At 47.9% G+C, this 26,675-nt stretch overlaps 2 protein-coding genes across 8 annotated transcripts in view; one reads left to right on the top strand and one right to left on the bottom strand.

Annotated features, from left to right (window-relative positions):
- The first annotated feature begins 1,935 nt into the window (after positions 1 to 1,935).
- LOC140393264 (uncharacterized) lies at positions 1,936 to 25,513 on the top strand. Of its 5 annotated transcripts, XR_011935561.1 has the most exons (5): positions 1,936 to 2,140; positions 2,256 to 2,352; positions 11,997 to 12,698; positions 14,487 to 15,205; positions 22,398 to 25,513. XR_011935561.1 is itself a non-coding variant. In XM_072479547.1 (4 exons), exons 1-3 carry the CDS (start codon positions 2,056 to 2,058, stop codon positions 12,190 to 12,192), a joined length of 378 nt encoding a protein of 125 aa, XP_072335648.1. In that variant the 5' UTR covers positions 1,943 to 2,055; the 3' UTR covers positions 12,193 to 12,241; positions 14,487 to 19,090. The 5 variants fall into 5 exon arrangements, 3 of the variants coding, with proteins under 3 accessions (XP_072335648.1, XP_072335646.1, XP_072335647.1); XM_072479547.1 differs by lacking the exon at positions 22,398 to 25,513 and having other exon boundaries at positions 1,943 to 2,140; positions 11,997 to 12,241; positions 14,487 to 19,090; XR_011935560.1 differs by lacking the exon at positions 22,398 to 25,513 and having other exon boundaries at positions 1,944 to 2,140; positions 14,487 to 19,091.
- Positions 25,243 to 26,675, bottom strand: part of xpnpep1 (X-prolyl aminopeptidase (aminopeptidase P) 1, soluble) — a 95,062-nt gene continuing 93,629 nt past the window's right edge. For all 3 annotated transcript variants that reach the window (XM_072479543.1, XM_072479540.1, XM_072479544.1), the window contains exon 20: positions 25,243 to 25,529. In XM_072479543.1, the coding sequence (XP_072335644.1) occupies positions 25,407 to 25,529 (123 nt within the window). In that variant the 3' untranslated portion in view covers positions 25,243 to 25,406. The remainder of the gene's footprint in view (positions 25,530 to 26,675) is intronic.

Below are 26,675 nucleotides of genomic sequence, written 5' to 3'. Positions count from 1 at the left end.
GGCAGCTGCAGGCCCGTCCCAAAATTAGTAGCGCGGCGTAGAATTCATCTATCGATTCTCCGGGACTTTGCCGTCTCGTTGCGAGTTGATAGCGAGCGTAGATCTGGTTTACTGGGCGAACATAGAGACTTTTTAGTGCTGCAAACGCCGTCTGGAAATCCTCTGTGTCTTCGATGAGAGAGAAAATCTCCGTGCTTAACCTCGAGTGCAGGACCTGTAGTTTTTGGTCTTCTGTGACCCGGCCGGGGGCCGTTCTGAGGTAGGCCTCGAAACAAGTCTGCCAGTGCTTGAAAGCTGCTGCTGCGTTCACTGCATGGGGGCTGATCCTCAGGCATTCCGGGATGATCCTGAGCTCCATAGTCCTTTAGTCACGCTTAATAAATTGAAGCGCACAAAGACTCCGAGAGACGAATAGAGTGAAGTCGGTGAGGCTTTATTAAGCGTGACTGTTCCCCCGCAGTTCAGTAGTAGACTGCCTGCGGGGGAGGACTCCTGGTTCTTATACTCCGCCTTCAGGGCGGAGCTAGAGGTCAACGGCCAACCAGGACCCGGGATCTGTCAGCCAATGACATCACGGCTTCACAGTCCCACATGACCCCTAATGCATACTACCACATCTGTGCAACTCTTCATCCCCGTTTGATGTTTTTAATTTGGAGAAATCTATCGATTTCACTGCTGAACATACTCAACAAGTGGGCTTCCACTGCCCGCCTGGACCAGGAACCCCAAAGGTTCGCCAACTTCTGAATGAAGAAATTCCTCCTCATCTCAGTCCCAAATGGCTGGCTCCTGACTCTGAGATTGTATCCGCTGGTTCTCGACCTCCCCCCCCCCCCCACTCCCCAGCCAAGGGAAACACACACCCTGTCGGGCCCTGTAAGAATTTTGTACGTTTAATTAGATCAAATCTCACACCTCTAAACACCAGAGAACAAAGGTCCAGTTTATTTAATAGACTGTCGACTGTCCGTATCCTACAGAAAATGAACTTGGGGCAATCTCAACCCAAATCTGTCCATCCTATCCACTCACTCCCTGAATTGTCTAGGGTTGCCAACTATAATTAAATCTATTCCCGGAGGTTTCATCACATGACTTGCCCCCATGCTTCAGTCATTATTCGAGCAGCACATCCATCCTTGTGACCCATTGTCTCCCTACACCAATCGGATGATGCTTGTCTGTCAGCCGAACAGCCTTCTTTCTCATTGTCAACACCTTTATATCCGATAAAGAGAAATGCTCGAAGAAAATGACAAAAAAAACACTTTTTTTTTTAAAGATCCCAATCAAAGATGCTTTGTCAGGATTGCAGTGTCCCCCATTCCTGGAGATTCCAGGCCCAATCCTGGAGGGCTGGCAACCTTCGGGATTTGACACAGCATTAGCTCAGCTTGGGGGTCGGTCAGTTTCCCTTTTGAAGGATGCTGCTTCTATGGTTTGAGAAATTCCCAACATTACACATTGCTAAGCACTGCTCCATTCCTTGCAAAAGGAGACCTAATTTATCCAGCGGCAGAGAGAGAGTTCTGATTTTAGAAGCATTAAACTATAGATGGGTGTGCCATTGGGTATAAAGTTGCAACCAAGCAAAGATTATTTTGGCCGGACAGTGTCATGAGAGATTACCAGTGGGGCCAGACTAATTTGCTTTCTCTATCACAATTTACATAGTGGCTTAAATATTTTCTCACAGAGTGTAACCAAGACCACGAAGCTGCTCACTGAGGCGGGTACAATACAGCCTTTGTCCAGTTGTTTTATTTAGCTCAGTTTCCCAGAGCAGTGAAAGGACAAATGACATTGAGCAAATCGAAAACATTTTGATTTTAAAAAGGATTCATAGCTAGGGGATTTCAGCCGACGCTGTGTCTAAATCTGCTCAGGAAATTTTCATTCTGCTTCCGATACGTTAAGTGTGTGTATTGTGGGGAGGGCAAAAAAAAATGAATGTAGCTGTTGGCACGGTAACACACGATGACTACTTTAATCACATGGTTTCACTATTGAAACTGTTCAGCTTGTGCTGACTTATCTCACTCTGATGTCAAGATGAGTTTGAGCAGTGCAGACATTTTGGTGGGTTTCACCATCAACGAAACAGACCGTCATAAGGGTCTGGATGACGCTGTTTTGGGTAAGTGAGCCTGCCTGTTCATTAAAAATTGGATTGAAGTTGGTTGTATGAACTGCGTGCTCTCTCTGTCTGTCTCACAAGTGTTAATGGAAATGTGTCGGCTTTTATTTTGCAGGATTGAAAATCATGGACTTGACAATAGCCTCCATAGCACTTTGTATACTGGTTGTGTCTGGAATTATCTGTAGCCTCCTCTATCACAGGCGAAGAAGGTACAGTAAAATATTCTGAGGGTGTATCAGTTAAAGGACATCCAGTTATTATTCAGACACTCATTAGCCTCCAATAGATTTGATTTGGTTTATAATGCAAGATAATCAAATGAAGGGATTGCCTTTCTGTTCACCAGAGTAGTCCTATTCAGGAGACCTTGACACACATTATCCAGCAGCTAATGAACACCGTGCTGTTAGAAACATCAATTTAAAAGGAAATATATGCTGAGGCATGGGTTCAATTCCCACACAATTCATAGCAATTATTTAATAGAAACCATTTGATGCACGGAACATATTTGATTGCTGTTGGATCGAACCTGTTAAGAGACCTTCACTATGTTTTACTTCACAAAAAGGTTACTTTATTGAAAGACAGGATTGCAAGGCAAAACCTACATGACATTCTGTTTAAATGTTCAGATCAAAACATTATTGCAAGGCACGTTAACCCTCCAAGAAATTAATCTCCTTGTCAGCCTTCAAAATACCCTCCATTTTCCTCATCAACTCAAATAAATCACTTCCTAGAAACCACAGCAGGCTATTGCAAAGCAGGGTTTACAAATTGTTACTTCACCACCCTGACTTGGAAATACATCGGCGCTCCTTCACTGTCACTGGGTTACAATCCTAGAACTCCCTCCCTAACAGCACCATGGGTGTACCTGCACCACATGGAGTGCAGCGGTTCAAGAAGGCAGCTCACCACCACCTTCTCAAGGGGCAATTAGGGATGGGCAGTAAATGCTGGCCTAGCCAGCGGCAGCCGCATCCCATGAATGAATTTTTAAAAAATCACTCGTCACCAATCATGAGTTGTAAAATGAGACTGACACGTATGGCCTACGGCGCAACAGATCTGTAAATGGCTAAACCGTAGGAATACCTGAAAATCTCACTCACTGGTAGCCTCACATCCTGGCCGCGCTTCTCCGAGCCCTGCGCCGGGCCGGAGAATCGCCGCAACCGCGCCACGTTGCCCCAACGCCGGTGCGCGATTCTCCGAGGTGCGTCGAATCGGCACCATTTGCGCCGGCGCGTTTGGCGCGCCGCGGGCCGCGGGCCGCCGATTCTCCGGCCCGGATGGGCCGAGCGGCCGCGCGGAAACGGCAGAGTCACGCCGGCGCCGTCCACGCCTGGTCGCTGCCGGCGGGAACTCTGCGCGAAGGGTCGGGGGGGTGGCCTGTGGGGCAGGGAAAAGCGCTCCTTCACCAGGGGGGGCCTCCGATGGGTCTGGCCTACGATCGGGGCTCACCGATTGGCGGGCCGGCCTCTCCCCCCCCCCCCCCTCGGGCCTACTTTGTTCCGCTTCCGCCCCCAGAACCCCCACGCCATGTTGCGTCGGGGCTGGAGCGTTGAAGAAGTCCCCCGCGCATGCACACGTTGGCACGGCGCCCATTTGGCGCCGTGAACGGAGGAGCGGTGTGAACCACTCCAGCGCCGTGCAGGCCCCTTGTGGGGGCCAGAATCAGTTGTCCCCGCGCCCGATTCGCGCTGTCGTGAAACGCGACGGCGTTCATGACGGCGCGAACACTTAGTCTCCATTTTGGAGAATCGCGCCCCCTATTACTTGATATATTTCACCCATGGCCACGTTCCATCATCCGAAAGAGGGACAACCCTTCTGTTGTGGTTTCCCATTAGATTAGCTTAGATATATTCTGGGGAAATAAGCTATCTTTAATGATACGCATTCAGACTTTATTAGAAACACAAAAGGTATTTATTGATAAGAAAGACTTTACAAAGACTAGCAGCCCACCCGACTGCCCCAATCCCAAATGCTTTAAAAGGGAGGACACCACCTCCAGGAGTGAGGACCCGCTTTGCCACCCAATTAGTTCCCAAGCCAGGTGGCCCTCTGATGCACGATCAATTACAATCAAAGACGAGGTAGTATCATAACTGAAGGCTTAAATTGACTAGAACTGTTCCCCAGCAGCTTCAGTACAGAATGAGGGCTGCTGGGACGGCACCGGTTCTTATACCCCGCCTGTCAGGGCGGAGCTACATACAAAACAGCCAATGGTAAACTTTTAGGTTTAACCAATGGTCTTCAGCCTCTCGGGTACTGCAATACCTGATAATACCACATTTAGCCCCTGTTAAAAATGAGTCCGGCGGAGGTGGTGGCCAGTGGTTACAATTGCATTTAATATGGTATGATCAGATGTGGAGGTACAGTGATACCTCCTTACAGAGTTGTCGAGAATATTTACAAGCGTGGAAGATATATACAGTCAGTGTTCATTTACAGTTACAGTGAAGCAATCAGTCTGTCGGGTGGCCTGGTCGTCCTCCTGGATCGTCTGGGCTTCGGTGGTGATGCTGGTGGGGGTCCAGGCGTCTGCGACTCCGGCAGCGTGGCTTCGGCCTCCAAGGCAGCTTCGTCACCCCTAGGTGACAAACTGGTGGGACAAACGAGAGGGGGGTGCCTGTAGGGGGCGTCGGTGGGTGGGAGGGCCTAGGCAGGAGCGGCGGGAGGACTGACCCTCCTCTGAGGTGCTGTGGAGAAGGGGAGGGAGGGGGGGGGTAATGGTTCGTGTGCGCGTGGGGTTCCGGCGGGCGGCAGGTCCCAAAGGGAGACTGTATCTTGCCAGCCATCAGGGAACGCCACGTAGGCGTACTGGGGGTTAGCGTGCAGCAGGTGGACCCTCTCGACCAACGGGTCCGACTTGTGCGCCCGCACGCGCTTCCGAAGCAGGATGGGTCCGGGTGTTGCTAGCCAGGTTAGGAGCGAGGTCCCGGAGACTTCCTGGGGAAGACAGGAAGACGTTCATGAGGTATCTGGTTGGTAGTTGTAGAGAGCAGTGACCGGATGGCGTGGAGGGCCTCCGGGAGGACTTCTTCTCAGCGGGAGACTGGGAGATTCCTGGATCATAGGGCCAGTAGAACGGTCTTCCAGGCCGTTCCGTTCTCCCTCTCTACCTGCCCATTTCCCCGAGGGTTGTAACTGGTCGTCCTGCTTGAGGCAATGCCCCTGTTGAGCAGGAATTGACGCAGTTCATCGCTCATAAAGGAGGACCCCCTATCACTGTGTATGTACGCGGGGAAGCCGAACAGTGTGAAGATACCCTGGAGGGCCCTGGTGGTTGCGGTCATGTCTGGGCAGGGGATGGCGAATGGGAGCCGGGAGTACTCGTCAATCACGTTCAGGAAATACGTGTTGCGGTCGGAGGAGGGGTGGGGGCCTTTGAAGTCCATGCTGAGGTGTTCAAAGGGACAGGAAGCCTTTATCAGGTGCGCCCTCTCTGGCCGGTAGAAGTGCGGTTTGCACTCTGCGCAAATTTGGCAGTCCCTGGTGACTGTCCTGACCTCCTCGATGGAGTAGGGCAGGTTGCGGGTCTTAATGAAGTGGAAAAAACGAGTGACCCCCCGGGTGCAGAGGTCTTCGTGGAGGGCTCGGATGCGGTCCACTTGTGCAGTGGCACATGTCCTGCGGGACATGGCGTCAGGAGGCTCGTTTAGCTTCCCAGGACGGTACAAGATCTCATAGTTGTAGGTGGAGAGTTCTATCCTCCACCGTAAGATCTTGTCGTTTTTTTATCTTGCCCCGCTGCGCATTATCGAACATGGACGCCACCGACCGTTGGTCAGTGAGGAGAGTGAATCTCCTGCCAGCCAGGTAATGCCTCCAATGTCGCACAGCTTCTACTATGGCTTGTGCCTCTTTTTCGACTGAGGAATGGCGACTTTCAGAAGCATGGAGGGTACGGGAGAAGAAGGCCACGGGTCTGCCCACTTGGTTGAGGGTGGCGGCCAGAGCTACGTCGGACGCGTCGCTCTCGACCTGGAAGGGGAGGGACTCGTCGATGGCGCGCATCGTGGCCTTTGCAATGTCTGCTTTGATGCGGCTGAAGGCCTGGCGGGCCTCCGTCGACAGGGGGAAGGTTGTGGACTGGATTAGGGGTCAGGCTTTATCTGCATAGTTAGGGACCCACTGGGCGTAATAACTGAAAAACCCGAGGCAGCGCTTCAGGTCCTTGGGGCAGTGAGGGAGGGGGAATTCCATAAGGGGGCGCATGCGTTCAGGGTCGGGGCCCAGAACTCCATTTCGCACCACGTAGCCGAGGATGGCTAGGCGGTCGGTGCTAAATACGCATTTATCCTTTTTGTACGTTAAGTTAAGGATTTTCGCGGTCTGGAGAAATTTTCGGAGGTTGGTGTCGTGGTCCTGCTGGTCATGGCCGCAGATGGGGACGTTATCAAGATACGGGAATGTTGCGCGCAAGCCGTACCGGTCAACCATTCGGTCCATCTCGCGTTGGAAGACCAAGACCCCATTAGTGACACCAAAGGGAACCCTTAAAAATTGATAGAGCCACCCATCTGCTTCGAAGGCAGTGTATTGGCGGTCTCTATTACGGAGTGGTAGCTGATGGTAGGCGGACTTGAGATCCACCATGGAGAAGACATTGTATTGTGCGATCCTGTTTACCAGGTCGGATATGCAGGGGAGAGGGTACGCATCCAGCTGCGTAAACCTGTTGATGGTCTGATTGTAGTCAATGACCATCCTATGTTTCTCCCCGGTCTTTACCACCACTACTTGAGCTCGCCAGGGACTGTTGCTAGCTTCAATGACCCCTTCCCTCAGTAGCCTTTGGACCTCTGACCTGATGAAGGTCTGGTCCTGGGCACTGTACCGTCTGCTCCTGGTGGCGACGGGTTTGCAATCCGGGGTGAGGTTCGCAAACAGGGAAGGCGTGTCGACTTTAAGGGTCGCGAGGCTGCAGACAGTAAGGGGGGTTATAGGGCCGCCGAATTTGTAGGTCAGACTTTGCAAGTTACATTGGAAGTCCAGCCCCAGGAGTGTAGCCGCGCAGAGGTGCGGCAGGACATAAAGGCGGAAACTTTTGAATCTCCTGCCTTAGACAGTGAGGTTCGCTAGGCAGAACCCCTTTCACTCCACCGAGTGTGACCCGGAGGCCAGGGAGATTCTTTGGTTTACAGGGTGGGTAACAAGTGAACAGCGCCTTACCGTGTCGGGGTGTATAAAACTTTCCATGCTCCCAGAGTCGATCAGGCAAGACGACTCGTGGCTGTTGATGAGGACCATCGTCGTTGCTGTTGCGAGTGTCCGAGGTCGATTTTTGTCCAGAGTCACCGAGGCCAGATGAAGTAGTTGCGGGTTTTGCTCGGGCAGCGTGTAGTCGGCCGTGCTGGGGGCCTGGGGCCCCATCCAAGATGGCGTCTCCCATGGGTCGCACATGGTGGTCGGGGATGGACAAAATGGCATCGGGGATGGACAAAATGGTGGCGCACATCCGTCCAGCGTGGTGTCCGAGGGGCAAGATGGCCACGCCCGTGGGTCGCACGTGGCCCTAGGATAGGGGGGGTGGTGGTGAGTGCTGGCCGCCTGGGGCCCAAAGGGGAGGTTGCCGTGCCGGTCCAGAGTCGCTGGAGACCACGGCCACGGCTTGTGCCTGGCAGACCCCCACAAAATGGCCCTTCTTGCCACACCCTTTGCAGGTGGAGGTGCGGGCCGGGCAGCGCTGGTGAGGGTGCTTCGCCTGCCCGCAGAAGAAACAGCGGGGCCCAACGGAGTTAGCGGGTTGTCTTACAGCGCAGGCCTGCGGGGACACGGGGAAGGTCTGTGGGGCTGCCACTGCGGGATACCACGCAGCCCAGGGGGCCGCCGCGCGGTCGGGCGCATAGGACTGTGCGTTTCTGGAGGCAACATCCATGGATCCTGCCAGGGCCCGTGTATCCCTCAGTCCCAGGGTCTCTTTTTCTAAGAGTCTTTGGCGGATCTCTGAGGAGCTCATCCCTGCTACGAAGGCATCCCGGATTAGGAGTTCCGTGTGCTCGCTCCCCGAAACTTGCGGGCAGCCACAGTTTCTGCCCAGCACCAGTAGCGCGCGGTAGAACTCCTCCAACGATTCCCCGGGGCTTTGCCGTCTAGTTGCAATCAGGTGACGTGCGTAGACCTGATTTACAGGGCGGATATGATGTCCTTTTAACAGTTCGATCGCAGCATCGAAGTCCTCCGCCTCCTCGATGAGGGTGTAGATCCCAGGGCTTACCCTTGAGTGCAGGAGATGCAGTTTCTGTTCTCCTGAGGGGGTGCCTCCGGCCATCTCAAGGTAGCCTTTAAAGCACGCCAGCCAGTGCTTAAATATCACCGCTGAGTTCTCCGCGTGTGGGCTGAGTTGTAGACACTCCGGCTTGATTTGGAGATCCATCCTTTCAGCTTAAGTGTAGTCTATTAAATTGATGCACGATCAATTACAATCAAAGACGAGGTAGTATCAGAACCGAAGGCTTTAATAGACTAGAACTGTTCCCCAGCAGCTTCGGTGCAGAATGAGGGCTGCTGGGACGGCACCGGTTCTTATACCCCGCCTGTCAGGGCGGAGCTACATACCAAACAGCCCAATGGTAAACTCCTAGGTTTAACCAATGGTTTTCAGCCTCTCGGGTACTGCAATACCTGATAATACCACACCCTCTTCTGCTGTTTTTCCTTTAAAGGGACAATCACCACAGATCACCACACTGTCATCCTAAAGTAGGATATAAAATGAACAATGTTACTTTCCCTTATGCAAAATAAAATTCGCATTTATAGAACTCCTTTCATGACCTCGGGACACCCCACTTCTGACGTGTAGTCACCATTGTAATGTAGGAAGTGTGGCTGCCAATTTACTGCTAGCAACGTCCCACAAACAGCAGCCAAGTTTACAGATGGCAGAGGGATAATAATAGTCAGGGCAAAGAGCTCTTTGAAATAGTCCCGCGGGATCTTTCTCGCGCAGCTAAAAGAGAAGACGAGGTCTTGGATGAACATCTTATCCAAAAGATAGTCCCTCCCACAGTGAGGGACTGGGAGTAGCACGTTACCAAGAGTGGTACTTCAGCCCACAACCTTCTGCCTCAGAGGGGAGAGTGCTTCCCACTGAACGACGGTTGGGTAATTCACCCGTCCACCAAAGGTTAATTTTGGATTCAAAATTCCGTTTTTGACAATCCTAGTCAGTAAGGGGAAAAGACAGGGGAAATGAATTTTCTCCCTTTTTGAGCCTTGTTCATGTCCTGGATTACGGGACAGGCTCTTTATGTTCATTTCACAAAATAAACAAAAAAACGAACTAACTGAGTCCCTAAACATAGGTTAAGTTGTGTTTGCAGTAACGGCTTTTACCACCACAGCTTAGGAATGTTTGGAAAGATTCTGAGTTTGGCCTCAATGCGGTACACGTTTCTAATCTTCATTGTCCTCAATTTCCAATTTGATAATAATAATTTTGTGGCTGTATGTGATGATGATTAATGTCAATGTGCCCATTTTTTCCTGTAAGTTAACACTTAACAAGAAATAGGGATATTCGCTCCATCAAATGTTGCACCATTTGTAGCAGATCTGTTTCTTCTCTGCACCCAAACTGATCTTACATTTTGATCCTCCAAATCAAGATAATCTTTCATCACCGTACTGATCTCAGCCTTCATTAACGGGGCTTCCCCACCTCTTTTTCCTATATTCCTGTCCTTCTGCATTGTCAAAAGCCTTTGAATATTCAAGTCCCAGCCATGGTCACTTTGCAACCATGTCTCCATAATAGCTCTCATATCATACTGACTTATTATATCTATGCTCTCAGTTCATCCATCTAGTTTTGAATGCTGTGTGCATTCGGATAAATAACACTTCATAACTCAGAAGTGACAAAGGCAACAGCGATAAATGCTTTGGGAATATTTGCCACCATATTTAGGTTACAAGGAGAGACATGGGTCAGGATTTCCTGCGCCCGTTCACATTGGGTGGGTTCGACGACGGGAGCAGAAAATATCGTGCAAAGTCCAAAGTCGCGCTTTATGTCTGCATGAAAGATTGCCACAATCGTCCCCTTCCCCTGTCAGTGGCTGGCCATGTTTCATACCCTCCTGTCAAAATTTCCATCCAGGCTGGCATGCTGTCAGAATAGGGCAAATCACAACTGGCATCAAAAGGCATGCCCCGCTCCGAAGGGAGCTCGGAGGAGAGCGCAGGGCTCGTAGAATGACTCCATGTCAAACCAGGGGTTTCACTTGGGGGCAGGAGGTTTTACACGGGGTACCTGAGTATGACTCGGCTGTACATGGGCAACACTCTGGGGACAACTGGCTGGCCTCGGAGGGTACTGGTGTTGACTCTTCTGCAGGGCATTGGTACTGACCATCACTGCCCCCTACGCTGCTAGGTTCCAGTCCTGATATCGTGGTGTACTTCTGCGGCGTCAAGGAATCCCTCCAGGGAAGTGTCTGAGAACTTCAGGGCAGCCATCACTTCCTGGCGACCTTTAAATATGGTGCCCCCTGGCGAGGCGTAAGAATCTCGCCCTTGGGTGAATCGCACCCAGGAATTATTTTTTTTGATTTATGCGATGTGGTCATCGCAGGCTGGGCCAGCATTTATTGACAATCCCTGATGGCATTTAACCACAATGCTGTGGATCTGTAAGAACCACAGGTTTCCTTCTCTAAAGCACATTAGTGCTCTAAAGCACATTAGTGCTCTAAAGCAAACCAGATAGGTTTTTATCGTTACCTTTAGACTTAATTCCAGATTTTTTTTATTGAATGCAAATTTCACCATCTGCCATGGTGGGATTTGAACCCGAATCCCCAGAGCATGACTCTGGGTCTCTGTATTACCTACCAGTCCTGCGACAATACCATTACGCCACTGCCTCTTATACTTACATAAGTATAAAAACGGCAGAGCTTCTTGTGATTAAGAGGTGAATAGCCATGTCTTTTGTCCACACCTTCATTGGCCAGCACATTTTGATGTTGTTTCACCAGACCATCCATTGTCATAGGAATGTATGCATAGGAAGAGGAGTAAGTCACCCACATCCAAGAGTAAATAGTAGCTAGGTTTCTTAAAGTTATGAAACAATCAGTAAATTAGGATGTGAACAAGGAATGTTGCATAAATAAGTCCTGCAATAACCAAGAAAGAGCACTTGTGATTGGAGCTGAGGCCTGTTGAATAATCAAATTCAAAACATTAACCTATCTTCCTTTTGCAGACACTGAACAACCTGCTGTGATTTGATGGAGGGTTACACCCAAAACGCGATGTGGGTTCACTGGCAAGGCCAGCATTCGTTGCCCATCCCTGTCGCTCCTCGCTACGGGTGCAAACATATCCGCTGCGCATTTCTAGAATTTTCTATTTGTCTTTCAGCCTTCCTTCAAAAAAAACTTTACAAAATCAGGTGCGAAGCAACGGCGATTGCACTCACTCGCCGCTCCCTGCAAGAAGTACATCAAAATCTAGCCTGAGGAGATTTTATTTATAAAATCATACTGCCCAGCCATTCATTACAGCATCAATTTTAAAACACATGATTGTTGATGCACCTTTAAATTTTGACCCGGGGAAGCCAGAGAGCTGGAAGTATACCAGTTAAAAGGAAAAGGAAATGCAGGAAGAGATAGGACTTAAATAATTAGCTTTTGAGAAAGGGCTGTTGGTGTTTAGTTCAGCTAAACAGGAGTAACTACGTTGCCACGGTGACCAACAGAAGTGTAATTTTGATTAAAGTGGTTTGGGCAATATACTATCAGGCTTTAATTTGTTCACATTAATTGAAAAAGATCTGAGCTATTGATGTGTTCACAATTTGATTTCTACCTCTCAGGCGGCTTCAGAGAGCCAGGCTGTACGAGACCACGATCAAGACCACGTCAAACGTGAAGCGTGTGAAAAGGAGACAGGGTTTTGGCAAGTCATCGATTTTCACCAGAAAACAAGAAAACAAACACAGCACAAAAATATTCTTCATTTACCAAAATCCAACAATGGCATCATCGGAGGAGTGCATCATGACTATATGAACAGGGAAACCTTCCCGAAGGTGCAAAGTTTGCCGATGCTCTTTCCTCGGTAAAGAACGAAAGAATAAAAAATGTAATTTACAACACTCCATCACGGAAAATTACCTTTATAACTATATACACACCCCTAGATTGCATTGCTTTCTAATCTCTGGCTGCAGCAAAGCTATCGCTCCTATCCACTAATGACAGCGAAGGCGAGTGGAAACCTCTGCATCTCCCTATGTGCCTTGTCAGTGTGGCTCAACTGGTGTAATTCATCGTTGAATTAGAAGTCAGCAGTTATCAAGGTTTGAACACAGAGAGAATGCTGAATGTCGAGGGTGCGATGCAATGTTAAATCAAGCTCGCCAAAAAAGATGAAAAATCCCATGGCATTTATGGAACAGGGACTTGCCCCGATGTCCTGGTCAATATTTGTCCCTTATTGCTCACACTTGAGACAGTGCAGTGCACAAACCGGATTCTATGTTGACCTACAGGACAATAATGGCTTTGCTTCAAAGGTAACTCAATAATTGTGAAGTGGTTTGAGATGTTTTGAGGATGCAATCCTTAACTCCAACCTCAGAAAAGCACCACCTAATTCCCCCATCAACTATCAGTGAGGCCTCTGAATGTGATTGTCATTTTGTGCGCTGGGAATTGATAAATTATGTGCACAATGTCTTTTATTGTGAATGGTCATCTCTAAAGCATCTGTAATAACGCCCATGAGATCCACTGGGATGTCCTGATTGATCTCCTAGTGAGGCTCATGGAATACGAGCTTCCCCGCTAAGGGGTGGAGGTCTAACAGTGGGGCTCGCTAAAACCCACTGATAAAAGCCGACCCGAAAGGGACCCGACATCTTCGGATGGGCCCGGCTGGGACTAGATGCACTCCCGACAGCTTTGGGCTTTGCTTTGGACCGGCAAATAAACCTTTCCATCTGTGTCCTTCTCGGGGTTCCTTGTAATGGCATCCAAACTGCTAGCACTGTATTTATAATGAAGGTAAGTCTTTAAAGCTCATTAGAAAATTAGAGAAGCACCGGCATTTGCAAATATTAAAAGTGCAAGTATCCTGGATTGTCTCAACTACAATCGAGATCAGTAATGTTGGGATGAGCTGGTAGCACCTGATTTGGTGCTCCTGTCATTCCTAATCATGCAATTGCTCCTAAAACAAAAGGCGAGATCTAGCGGCCTCGTTCGCCACAGGCACAGTTCCCATAATGGCCACTAAATCTCCTGATAGAGCCAAAACAATATTTGCGCTGGTGAGTTCTCAGTTTGAGATTTTGCCCGCTAGTGACGAGGGCGTGAACCTCATTGGATGATTTTACATAAATTTTAATATAATTAAAGTAAGAAGTCTTACAACACCAGGTTAAAGTCCAACAGGTTTGTTTCAAACACTAGCTTTCGGAGCACTGCTCCTTCCTCAGGTGAATCATGAATATAATTAAAGGGCTTTATGTCACAGCGTCCACTCACAACACATTCGCCACCCCTCCCCACACCATGCGGCGTAACATCGCACCAGCACGAATGTTACAAAAGCAAAAATGATCATGCCGGGGTCGCGGACACTGCCAAAGGCAACACATGAAGGCAGCTCCGCCAAGGGGGGTGGGGAAATAACCCTCCTCCATTGGTGGGAGTTACCGGTGGTTGGGAGGAGGGGAAAGAGGGGAGTGCCTAAGTGACTGCAAGGGAGGAGCAAGAGTCCCAATGACTGTGCGGGGGGAGGGGGTGCCCCAGTGTTGCCGTTGTGGCTGGGGGGGGGGGGGGCGGGGGGGCGGGTCACATTGCCCCGATGCTTTGGGGAAGGGTGGATTGACAAGGGCCTTAAATGTAATTTTTAGATCAGAGTGCCCTTCATAAATGGCACCCAATCTCAGAATCCCAGTTATGCTAGTGTGTTAAGGCTCTCCCCCCAACTGGCTGAGGTCTTTGCCAGGACTTTGAAATTGCACAGACTGCTGTTAAATCAGGTGAGGAAAGGAGCCAGTGAAGCTGGCCAATTTCTTTCAGCTTTTCCCGCCTGATCCAGCACTCCATGTAATTTGGGAAAATTCTGCCTAAAGTGGCTTAGCAGATGTAACCAGACAATCCAATTGATGCATTTGGAATGCTAATAATTGGTCTGTTTCTCTCACAATACTTGCATTAAAATGTATATCTAGTCAATCATAAGGCTTTGGGTTCACCTCTGACATGATCTGCCTGTTCGTCCTCCCACTCCAGGATCAAGAAGCTCTTTTCCAAATCTATTTCAATGTCTAACAGTTTTTCTGTTTATGCTGCAGGTGTTCATAACACATCCTTTCAGTGGGCGCTCAGCACCCTGCTAGAGAAGAGAACGGATGGTATCAACATCTCCGGGAAGTTTTCTATTTAACAGCAACAACAATATCTTCTGATCCGACAACTGTGAATATAACAGAGAGCAAGGTGGTAAAAGATTATTTTGTCGAACAAGCCTGCCCTGTCCACACTTACTGCAGCCAAGCGCACCATCAGCCCACACAGGGAGACAAGAGATACCTTCGACTGATTTAAGAGACATTTCTTAGAGAGCAGTGGTAGGATTCTAGAGGACAGCCTAACTCACATGAAAGTACTTGAGGCCTATGTACCAGAAGCAGCCCGGCGCAGCATTTCTCATTCCCGGTCTTGACAACTCCAAATGCTTTATCATCATCAGACACCAGGCAGAAACACAGCCCACAAATCGGGTAGCCGTTCGCAAGAAGTGCAAATGAGTCTCCATTGCTGACCAGAAGCAGAGTAAAGGCCCATGTGAACACCAGAAATAAACTCAGCATTTTCAACCTCTTCCAGTCAGTTTCAAATGCGGACTGGTAAATGGAAGTTTATTTTATAACCGGTTACCATGATCAGAATCAGCAACTCCAACAGTGTTCCGGCCTCTATCGCTTACTTTGTCAAATGTCAGCCTTCATTCTATGAGACCACTCTCGCTTCGAGTCAGAAAAGTGCCCCCAAGCACTTTGAAACAAGCCAGGTATTTTTAAACATAACCACTGCCGTAATGCAAGATCTCCCACTGCCGTAATGCAAGATCTCCCAAACAGCTTTGACGGAAATAGTTGTAAAATCTGTTTCTTTGGTGGTGTCCATTGAGGGATGCTTGTTGGCCAGGACTGAACAGACCTGAACTTCTAGTACTGCCACCCTCATGGAGCAGATGAGATCTCAGCTTCATGTCTTATCCAAAAGATGGTACTAACGAATGTGATATAAAATAGTTACTTTAGAGATATTAGTTAATGTAATGTAGAAATAAGCCACTTTGATTCTGGCAGGTAGAGACAAAGGATTTTAGACCGCATGGAAAGAGCAGGAAGAGGTGTGTCTATGAGAGTGATGCTGCATTGATAGGGGCCGGAGAAAGGGATTGGAAGTGAGCCAATCAGAATAGATCAAACAAGTCAGGAGGGACATAGGATGACCTATGGGTGTCGAGTATGTGAAACTTGATGCCATTTGAATGTATGAGTACTGATCTCTTTGTCTGGGACCTTCACTTAGTTCCCGGGGCTGCAGACAGCAACATGTTATCTGTATCACTGTGGACTAGATAGCTTGCAAGCTGAATAAAATAACTTCTTTTTACTTGCAAATCCATCTCGACTTTTATTGAGGCCAGACTGACAGAGGAAAGAAATTTGGGATTCAACATTTGGTGCCGAAACACGGGATTTCTCAGGGCGATCCTGGTCCAACTGCGAAATCAGAATTAGACTGATTATGAACAGGAGGATGGGGAACGAGGGCCCTCAATGTAGAACTGGAAAATGACCGCGCATTGATTGTTCCCCTCTTCTTATCGTCTGATTAGTCTGGTCACTCGCGGTTGGCACAGAAAGACCGCCTCGACGAAATCACAGGTCAGTCTGGGGATTAGCATTTTAATTGATGGGATTTCATATTGTTAATTCGGCTGGGGTAGGCTGTATTGTTGATGTGACATTTAAAATATAAATGGTTCAACTTCATTTGTGAGTTAATTCGGCTGGGGTAGGCTGTATTGTTGATGTGACATTTAAAATATAAATGGTTCAACTTTATTTGTGAGTTAATTCGGTTGGGTTACGTTATGGGAGGTCGATGTGACATTTGAAATTGAAACTGGTTCACCTCTATGTGTGTGTGTGTTAAAAATATAGTTGATTAAGCTAAAATTTTCTCTTTGGACTGTAGTGGCGAAAAAACGCAGTTCCGAGGACTAGTTGAGATTATGGGGAATTCCTTGGATAGCACAAATGATCCAGGCATGCCACTGCAAATATTATGTGATAAGTATCCGGACAAAGCGAAGGATTTTAGAAAATTGTCAGCACAGTTAAGAACTAAAATGGGAGATGAATGGCCACTAGGGGGAACCAAAGACCTAGAAATGGTTAAGAAAATCCAGGGACAAATTTGGAGAAAAAATCAAGGTATGAAAGCTAAAGAATTAATTGGATTATGGAGGCAATATTGTCAAGAGGAAAGAGATAAGATTATGTTGTCCAGCTGGCAGGATAATGCCCATAAAATGGGGATTCCAATTAGTGAACAGGGTAACCTAAAAACATTACAGATCTTGAAAAAGGAATGTGCATTTAAAAAAAGAGCAAATAGAGACAGGAAGGATCCGGGTCACACAAGAGATGAGCTACGTAGTTCAATGGCTGGCCTTGAATTGACAGAAGAAGAAAAATTCAATAATTTGGAAAAGTCAGTAAAAGTTCCGTCTGCACCCATATCATGGTCTGCGCTCATTCCAGAACCACCAGAGTACAATAATATATACCCAGTCATTGCTCCCCAGATTTCAAATATGCCAGAAACTCAAGCCCTTTTGGGTGATAGTGTGGGTCCTGATTTACCAACTTCACAACCGGAAGAGCAAAAGGAACTCTGTCCCACAAGCCCAGTTAGCTCTAGGACAAGATCTCGGACAGCGAGAGAGGGGCTTGACGCTCACCAGAAACAATTAAGCATATCACCTAAGTCTCCCCAAACTAAGGAGAAACCACAAGATTCGGGAACAAAGGAAGCTGAAACAACTTCTTTTGAAGAGAAAGAACTCCCCCTAGTGACAGGGAGAGACGTTGAAGTCTTGGAACAACCAGGGGAAATAGCTAGAGTGACCCCCTGGTGACATTCGGAGACAGTTACCGATTAGGAAGATGCGAAACCCCGACCCAGTGACTGCGGGAGCGAACCCCACAATAGACGTTTACTTCCCATGGACACCCAGTGAGATGATGGCTATTATGGCTACAATCCCAGATAGAAAAAAATCTCCTGCTGCCTTTGTGGATTCCTTGAGAACTACCATCTCAATTTATCAAGCTGATTCAAGGGACCTCTGGGCCCTAGTCCAGCAGATTTTAACCCCAGCAGAGTACCGCAATTATCTTAACCACCTGAATTATGCTAGTCATGCCGCACTCCAGCAGGCCTATGCGTTAGACGACGATAGAAGGACACAGATCTTGAATGCATTGAATAGCACATTTCAAAGGCCCATAAATCTTTCTGTTATCTTAGACCTAAAACCTAAGAAGACTGAAGAGCCAGAGGAATTTCTGGAGCGTTTTAATGAAATCTACCGGGGGCAGTCAGGCGATTTGCTGTATCAAAATGGTCAGAATTCCCCTCAATACTGTGCTATGTTAATGCATTGCCTACCACCTTCTGTGGTTACTGCTGTGAAATGTAATAACATGAATTGGACAGAGAACGACCCTTCCCAGATGGCAAGGGCAGTCATATTTTACTGGAAGGAGGGTGTAGGCCAAGAAGGAGGCTCAGTTACAAAGGTTAAGACTGAGTATGTAATGAAAAAGGATGATCTGCGACCCCAACAAGCGGCAGAAATGGTAGTTTACCAGCAGGAGCCCCAATATAGTGACTTTGGGTGGGTGGATCAGCGAAGAGGAGGATACCAAACCCACCCAAAGGGACCCTCACCCCCTTTTTATGGCCCACCGAACGAATCAACAGCTCTACAACCGCAGCCCCCTCTGAGGGGCCATTGGTCTACTGGAAGAAGAGGACGGGGCAGAAATAGAGGGAGCAATGCATGTTTTAATTGCGGCCGTGTAGATCACTGGCAACAGGAATGCCCCTTTAAAAGACAGGCAGTAGAAGGAGATTATCCGACCCAAAGGAGAGGGTACCCACCAAGGGGAGGACAGATGAGATACACTGACTTCTCCCAGGAAAACCCTTTCCCAACACAGGATTGACTAGCTAATTTAGCCATAAGGACTCTCCAATCGGACAGGGAACCTATTATCTCTCTGCAGATAGGAGATCAACATCACTCATTTGTAATCGACACCGGGGCAGCCATGTCTTCTGTGCAATCAGCACTTAAATTACCATTATCCGACCACACGCAGCAATTGTCAGGGTTCCAAGGACAGGTGTGTGAGTATCTTATTTCTGAACCTGTGACAGTCACTTACGAGAATAAGTCTGCAGAGCATCAGTTTGTAGTGACTACTGGATTGGACTGTAACTTGTTGGCCCGAGATTTACTGTGTATCTTCCAGCTACAGCTAGAATGCGGAGATGAGGGGGTAACGGTTACATCATGGAGGATGAGACAACAGTGCTATATTTCTATCACCCCCCAGTGGTGGACGTTGAACAGTCACTGCATCACGTTACCCTGGCCTATGACAGAACTGGACGAAACAGGGAGTTGGAGGACAAATACCGGCCATTACTTGAGACCGAATGGCCAGTCAAGGTTACAGCCACAGTCACGGGAAAAGAAGGTACAGCCGATTTTGTTACAATATCACCACATTTATGGCCACAGTCAGCTTCGGTAAGCCCTCATATTACACGTCAGGTCCATGACCAGTACCATGCCAGGGATATGGGGTGAATGGTCAGGAGGGCAGTGGATCATTCGGATCCAACAGACTACGCACTTCAAGTCATGCCGGACGGCACTACCATAAAATATTTTGAGGTCCCTGAAACGATTAACACTCGACTGCAGCATCACAGGGGACATGATGTGTTGGAATATGTCAATCCACAGGTCTGGGCGGAATACCCATCACAAGTGGGAAAGACAAATGTTACACCTATTAAGGTGATGATTAAGGATCATGTAAAGCTACCTTCCATTCGACAATACCCCCTGAAATCTCAAGCTGCTCCATCAATAGATAAATTAATTCAAGAACTGTTGAAACAGGGTATTTTGGTCCCTTGCCAATCAGAATGTAACACCCCCATATTTGCTGTGCCTAAACCAGCCAAACCAGACCAGTACCGATTAGTACAGGATTTACGTTCAATTAATGCCATCGCACAGCCGTTACATGCTCTCGTCCCTAACCCTGCCCACATACTGGCTCAAATTCCAGCTCAAGCCCGGGTCTTCACCGTAATTGACCTTCAGCACGCCTTCTTTGCCCTCCCACTTGCGACTGAAAGTCAATATTTGTTTGCCTTCACTTACAATGGACAGCAGTATACCTGGACCCAACTGCCACAGGGGTTCGTCAATTCACCTACACTCTTCTCCAGGTGTCTGCAGACCCAACTCCAGGCCTTGACATTGGAGCATGGTTCCACTCTGGTGCAGTATGTAGATGACATATTGGTGGCAAGTCCTGACGAGCCCAGTAATAGGGATGATGTGATCCAATTATTGAACCACCTATCCTCGTTGGGTTATGTTGTTTCACAAGCAAAGTTCTTGGTGGCTCAGAGAAAAGTTAAGTTCTTAGGAGTTTTACTTACAGCCACAGAAAGAAGTCTCGAACCCAGTAGGATTGAACCAATATGCCAATTCCCCGCCCCTACAATAGCCAAGGAGGTTCGTCATTGGCTGGGTATGATGAATTATTGTCGGCAGTGGATACCAAACATCGCTGTCTATACAAAGCTGCTGACGCCTTACACTAGTAAAGAGGGGAACTTTACTCTCACCACCGAGGCACTCGAGGCCTTCCGTTGCCTGAAGCAGGCCTTGTTACAAGCACCGGCCCTTGGTAGGCCCCTATACGACCGACCATTCCAGATATACTGTACTGTTCTGGAAGGATGTTCAACAGCGGTACTTACCCAGCAACATGGGGACAAGCACCGGCCCGTAGCATATTACTCTTCCAAACTCGACCCAGTGGCGTTGGGTCACCCTGTTTGCACCCAGATCTTGGCAGCGATATACAATAGTTTGCAGGCTGCTGCCAATATAACTCTCCAACAGGATATTACGGTGTATAGCTCCCACTCGGTAATCGCACTATTGGGGCAACTGCAGACTCAGCATCTTACCGCAGCTCGTCAGAATAGGTATGAGATATACCTTTTGAACAATCCACGTCTGACATTTAAATGCTGTACTACTATCAATCCAGCCTGTTTTCTTAGCGGTCCCCCTGTCAATGAGGACGCGCCTGGTCACGACTGTTTAGCCTTGATTCAGGAAACTACAACAATAAGGGACGATCTGAGTGATATTCCGTTAGAACAACCTGACATGATTATGTATGTTGATGGCAGTGCATTAGTAAGCCCCACTGGCCGGAGACTGTCCGGTTATGCAATCATAGATCAGGATGGTCTGATTTTAGAAGCAGCAGCTTTCCAGACCCCTTATTCAGCCCAACAAGCCGAACTTTTTGCCCTCACCCGTGCATGTATACTTGGGGGAGATCGCCGGGTAAATATCTACACTGACTCCCGATATGCTTTCGGGGTAGTTCATGACTTCGGACAACTCTGGAAGAATAGGGGATTTCTTACCTCGGCAGGCACAGAAATATCCAACCGGGGTTTAGTTAATGGCCTGCTGCAGGCTCTCCTTATGCCCGCGCAGATTTCCGTTATTAAATGCGCTGCCCACACGAATGGTACAACCCCAGTTGACGTTGGTAATGAACGAGCAGATTGTGCAGCGCGGACAGCCGCGCAAATTCAGCAAGTGATGGTGCCTAAGATGTTAAGTCAGACTAAACGATCTACTATAAATATGTCTGCTTCTGACAAGTCAATGCCAACCATCCAAGACGTCATAAGGTTACAGGAGGATGCTCCTGAGAGTGATAAACAAATGTGGAAACGGTTAGGTTGTACATATGATTCTGTTTCCTCTTTATGGACCACGCCTGCACATCAGACTTGTATGTCTGATGTGCTGGCTTTATGGGTCATTGAATGTGTACACTTTGCAACTCATTGTGGGGCTCGAGGGACTAGTGATTTGTTGCTGGACACTTGGTGGCACCCTAAAATGCAGGGGTTGGCCCAAAGTATCAGTAATCGGTGTTTGATTTGTCAGCAATATAACACCGGAAAAGGTATCCCTTGTGGGAAGGGGCAAACCCCGTTGCCCAGTGGTCCCTTTGAGACGCTCCAAATGGATTACATTGAGTTGGAAAGGTGTCAATGTTATAAATATGTTTTGGTCATTGTGGATGTGTTCAGCAGATGGGTCGAGGCGTATCCGACTATCGATAATAAAGCTGCTACTGTGGTTAAAGTCTTGATGAGGGAAATCATTCCCCGGTACGGTACCAGCTCAGTTAAGTTCTGATAATGGGCCTCATTTTATTGGACAAATTAACAAGGAGTTTTGCTCCCAGTTGGTCATACGCCAGCAGTTACACTGTGCTTACAGACCGCAGGCGGCCGGGTTGGTTGAGAGACACAATCAGACCCTCAAAACTAAATTGGCTAAATTAAGAGCAGACACGGGACTGACATGACTTAAGTTGCTCCCCGTTGCCCTCTTCCAGCTGCGGGTTACACTTGCGGGACCGGCCCGGCTCTCTCCGTCCGAGATTCTTTATGGCAGGCCTCTTAGAACTCCCTGGAGCCTGCAGGTTCCCAGACTGGTTCAGTTTCATCAGATGACTGAAGAAATGACCACCTATGTTCTAGCCCTCACGCAAGTGCTCAAGGAACTCCATGGCCAGGTCCGCGCGGCTCACCAGCCATTGCCCCCAGTACCTAGCTCACTTTCAGTCCAGCCCGGTAGTTATGTCATGGTCAAAAATTGGACTAGGAAGGGGTCGGAGCCGCGATGGGACGGGCCCTTCCAAGTTCTCCTTACCACCCCCACAGCAGTTAAAGTGGAGGGGCGAAGTGCTTGGGTCCACCTACATCACTGTAAATTGAGTCCATCTCCACTACTGTAAAAGGTCAGATACTAACCTGCCTCCCTTCTCCAGTGCTATTTTACAGGTGTGGAGCATGATGGAGTGGCTACGCATCGTCTGTCTGATATTTGGCCTCACTTCGCTTGGCGTGTTATTGGCAATGGACATGGAAAAGGGGAATATTATGTATCTGTGTAGCCCCAACCAATCTACAAGGATACATCACCTATGCAAAGGTGATGTTCTTCGCTGCCCCCATATACGAGGACATGGTATCGACTCATGGAAGGTCATCAAAGTTAAGGAGAATGCAGGAGTCATGAAGCAGTTGCACCGGTCCCGGCGATGGGAAGGGAACATTATATGGACATTGCCTTATTTTTGGAATACATGTAAATTTGATTTTGGATGTGTTAAGAGTGGTACAATAAAGGTAAAATCAGGCTGTCAGAAGAGTGTAGGAAGAGGCTATGAGAAAGAGAAAGGGACTAGAGAGAGGACGGGGCGTATGAGAAGGGAAGTACAGCTAGAACGTAGGTTACCGGGAGATACACTTAAGTTAATTAAAGGCCAAACTGAGGAAAACCCGGATAGTATGAATCTCTTCTACCAGATTTACCACCGCTTGTATGGCCAGTGACGGGTTGTCTGCTACCCAAACCCCGCAGCGGTGTCTAGGTTATTTTCTGTTTCACCGCTTTGGGGCACTCCCCAAACGGTGGTTCATTGTCAGCGTTCCGAACCACTGCCCGATCAGGTCACTCTTCCTTACGATCCGGGTTCAGCACCACCGGCTATTTGCCTTCCCCTTCCTCGGGATAATTCCTATTCACAGTACGATAGGCTGCGAGGGTGGAGGGCGTACATACCTAGCCACTTCACTCCCAATAGGGATTCCCGGTCGTACGAGAATTGCTTCAGCAGTGAAGGATATGGCTGTTTGCTGGTAGAGGTGGACACAAATATAACATGTCTGTTTCCCACCTGTACGGACAGGAGGTGTCATATCACCCAGGCGTCTGGCCAATGCGTTTGTTACAACACCACTTGCGTTCCATTGAACGCCGGCCTCCAGCTCCTCTGTGGCTGGGCGAATGTCTCTATCACTGTTGGGACTAGGGCTTTCCGCATTGCTGGGCGGCCTGAATGGGCATTTCAAAGTTGGATAAACTGGGCTACTGGGGGGTCCTTACGCAACCGATATGCTGATTGTGATGCTAGCCTGCACACGGAGCAAGGATACTACATTTTATTTAATGGTACAGCGACCAACGTTTTGTCACCCCCATTTCCCCGCCGAATTGCTATAGGGACTCTAGTTCCTACCACAGTCCCCTGCCCTTCAGTTAGCACGCCGGGCAGTCTCTGCTGAATTTTGCGAGAACTGGAAAAAACCTCAGGTTCTTGCACCCAACCGGGGCCACTCAGCCGGGTGGGGCATTCTGAGCGTATTGACACTGGGAGGTGTGGGGGGTTCCTTGGCTGTCAGTGATCGGAATTATTTTATTTGCGGCCTTACCATCTTGGGAAATGAAACCTTGGGAGCCCTCGGGGCAATAACCAAGGAGTTGTTTCAGCTACGGTTGTTTGCAATGCAGAACCGGTATGCTCTTGACTATCTTCTGGCCCGTGAGGGTGGGGTATGCGCCATAGTACAGGGCAAGTGTATCATGGGAGTTCAGGACTTGACCGCTAACATCACTAAATTTATGGATCGCATACGGGATCACTTGGACGGGATGCAGGATCCTGGCTCTTGGGGTAACTGGGGATTTGGAGGATGGAAGGACTGGTTGATAAATATGGCCATGTATCTAGTGGTAGCTATCGGCTGCATCTTTGTGGGCCTGGCCATCCTTAAATGTGTGATGGGTAGAATGCGGGGTGCACTGGATCAGATCACCGCCCCAATCACCGCCCCCAAAAATTTAACTGTTAAAATCTGATCCTTGCTTTCCAAGCCCTCTGTGACCGTCCCCCCTCCCTATCTCTGTAACAGCTCTGGTCTTCAAAGATTTCTAAACAAGAAATATAGCCTGAAATCACAATGTTTGCTGAATCATGTTTCAGCTCATCCATAAAGATTACTGCTTCAACATAGCTGTCTTTCAAAGTTACCCACTGTTGAATTTGGCCAGTTTTTAACCTCGCCCACAACAACAGCAACAACTTGCATTTACATAGTGACTTTAACATAGTGAAATGTTCCAAGGCATTTCACAGGAGCAAATTGGAGAAGTGCAGATATCTCAGTGGGTTGTAGGGCTGGCGGTGGTTACAGAGATAGGGAGGGGGGGACAGTCACAGAGGGCTTGGAAAGCAAGGATCAGAATTCTAAAATTGAGGCCTTGCCAGACCATGAGCTAATGTAGGGCAGCAAGCACAGGGTTAATGAAGGAGCGGGACTTGGTGCGAGTTAGGAAACAGATTTTTGGAAGAGCTCAAATAATAAAGCAGCTTCTTAGAAATAGTAATCTTGGACTTGGACACTTGAACTGCACCCTCATCATCACGGCTCACATTGACAGGAAAACGTCCTGTTTACAAAAAGGCAACTCCAGTCCGACAACCCTCTGAGAACTCTGCTCCAATTTGCTCCCGTGCCGTGTCTAGGAACATTTTACTATGTTAGAGCATATGTCAAAGGTGCTATATAAATGTACGTTGTTGCTTTAAAAACTGGCTATATTCAAGCAGTGGGCGACATTAAACAACAGCTTTAATGAAGCAGTAATCTTGATGGACAAAATAGTATCCTCTAAGTGGTAAAGCAGCCAAAATAGTTGACTAAAAATACATTAAAACCCACCTTTAAGAAAAATTGATTTCATTATGTAAAGACAGCTAGCAAGGAATTAGTCGAAATCATAACATTTCAGAAAATTGTTACACAAAGTAATAAAAGGGTACCAAAAAGTTAGAAGCATGGAATATTTTATTTGTAAAAATTACATATTAAATCTGAAGGAGACATCATTACAGCTTCAGTCAGTATATTGTGGGTGTTCTCTGCTCTGCTGAGGCGATAGCCATTATTGTGCATGATAAACAAATGTGTTCCCTTTGGTAAACTTTAATTTGTTAATCAGCGATTGGTTGCGTTTCCTTGATGAGCCATTGCAGGGCCTGGAGTCTTCCCTGCTTCTCCAGTTCCACTCCAATCACTTCTCTGCATGACTGATGGTAGAGGTTGATCCAATCGCGCTGAAGGACATTGATAAAAAGTGGCGTTATTCATCATAAAATTAAACCCATAACAAACAAAGCTGCTGAGTGATTGCATCGCTGGAGACCCGTTTGGGGAGCACAGTCAAAGCTGGTTTTTGAGACAACTGAGAAATGAAAATTCACACTTTGGTGCCTGGGACACGAAATGTCAGTGGGTGTGAAAACAGGACCAGATGGGCTTCCCACACTCTAATGGGTGTCTGATGAATCTATAATTGCTCTAATCACATATGCTTCCACAGTATGTATGCTTTCATGTCAAATAGCCGCACACATTATGGGGATGAATATGAAACTGCAAACTGGTGCACCTGCTCAAATGCATTGCAGGGAGCAATTTTAAGACTCTCTTTAATCCAATTATTTCCCTCTCAAAATCTGGAACGCTATTTTAGGAAGATATAAATCTACAAGTTAAGCTCTTTGTACATACTAGTCCTGTCTCTATCCTTTTCTTAAATGAGTATGAAATCAATCTGTCTGTCCAATACCTCAATTTCTAAAGACCTTTAAAGCCATTCATTTTCACTCGCTCTTATTCATTTTACCTCTCATCATTCAGTTGGGAAGCGGGATCTTCTTTATGAATTTTCATAGTCGGAAATGTAATTTTACTCAGCTAATTACAATCTCCATATGCTCCCATTGACGCTATAGTCTTGCTAGCAATCCCTGGGCATTAAAACTGACCAAATTACTTTGCCAGGATTATTTCAGCTCCAAACAGCGTCACCTCATCACTTCAACAAACTTTGTTCCCTCGTCACCAATTCCATCCCTCTCCTTTGCAACTTTCTGTTGCTAAACCAGACACCGAAAACCCGTTTTCACCTTTGACGCCAAGATGAGCTGAGAATCACATATCTGCACCAAGATCATCTATTTCCACCTCTGTTATATTGCCCGAATCCATCCCTGCTTCAGTTTATCTGCTGCTGAACCTTCATCCAGGCCTGTTACCTCGAGCCTTGACTATTCCAATGCTCTCGTGGTCACCCTTCATAAACCTGAGCTCATCTGAAACTCTCCTCCCAGTACCCTAACTCACACCCAAGTCCTGTTCCGCTAGACCCCCCCCCCCTCCGTGCTTGCAACCAATGATGGCATACAGTATGGCAATGC

Source organism: Scyliorhinus torazame, chromosome 16 (assembly GCF_047496885.1).
Source record: "Scyliorhinus torazame isolate Kashiwa2021f chromosome 16, sScyTor2.1, whole genome shotgun sequence".
NCBI lineage: Eukaryota > Metazoa > Chordata > Chondrichthyes > Carcharhiniformes > Scyliorhinidae > Scyliorhinus > Scyliorhinus torazame.
The sequence above is the reverse complement of the archived record's forward strand: the minus strand, read 5'-3'. Positions and strand labels throughout refer to the sequence as shown.

Coding starts and splice junctions, on each gene's coding strand:
- LOC140393264 (XM_072479545.1), top strand. CDS start 17,379: ATGCGAAACCCCGACCCAGTGACTGCGGGAGCGAACCCCACAATAGAC.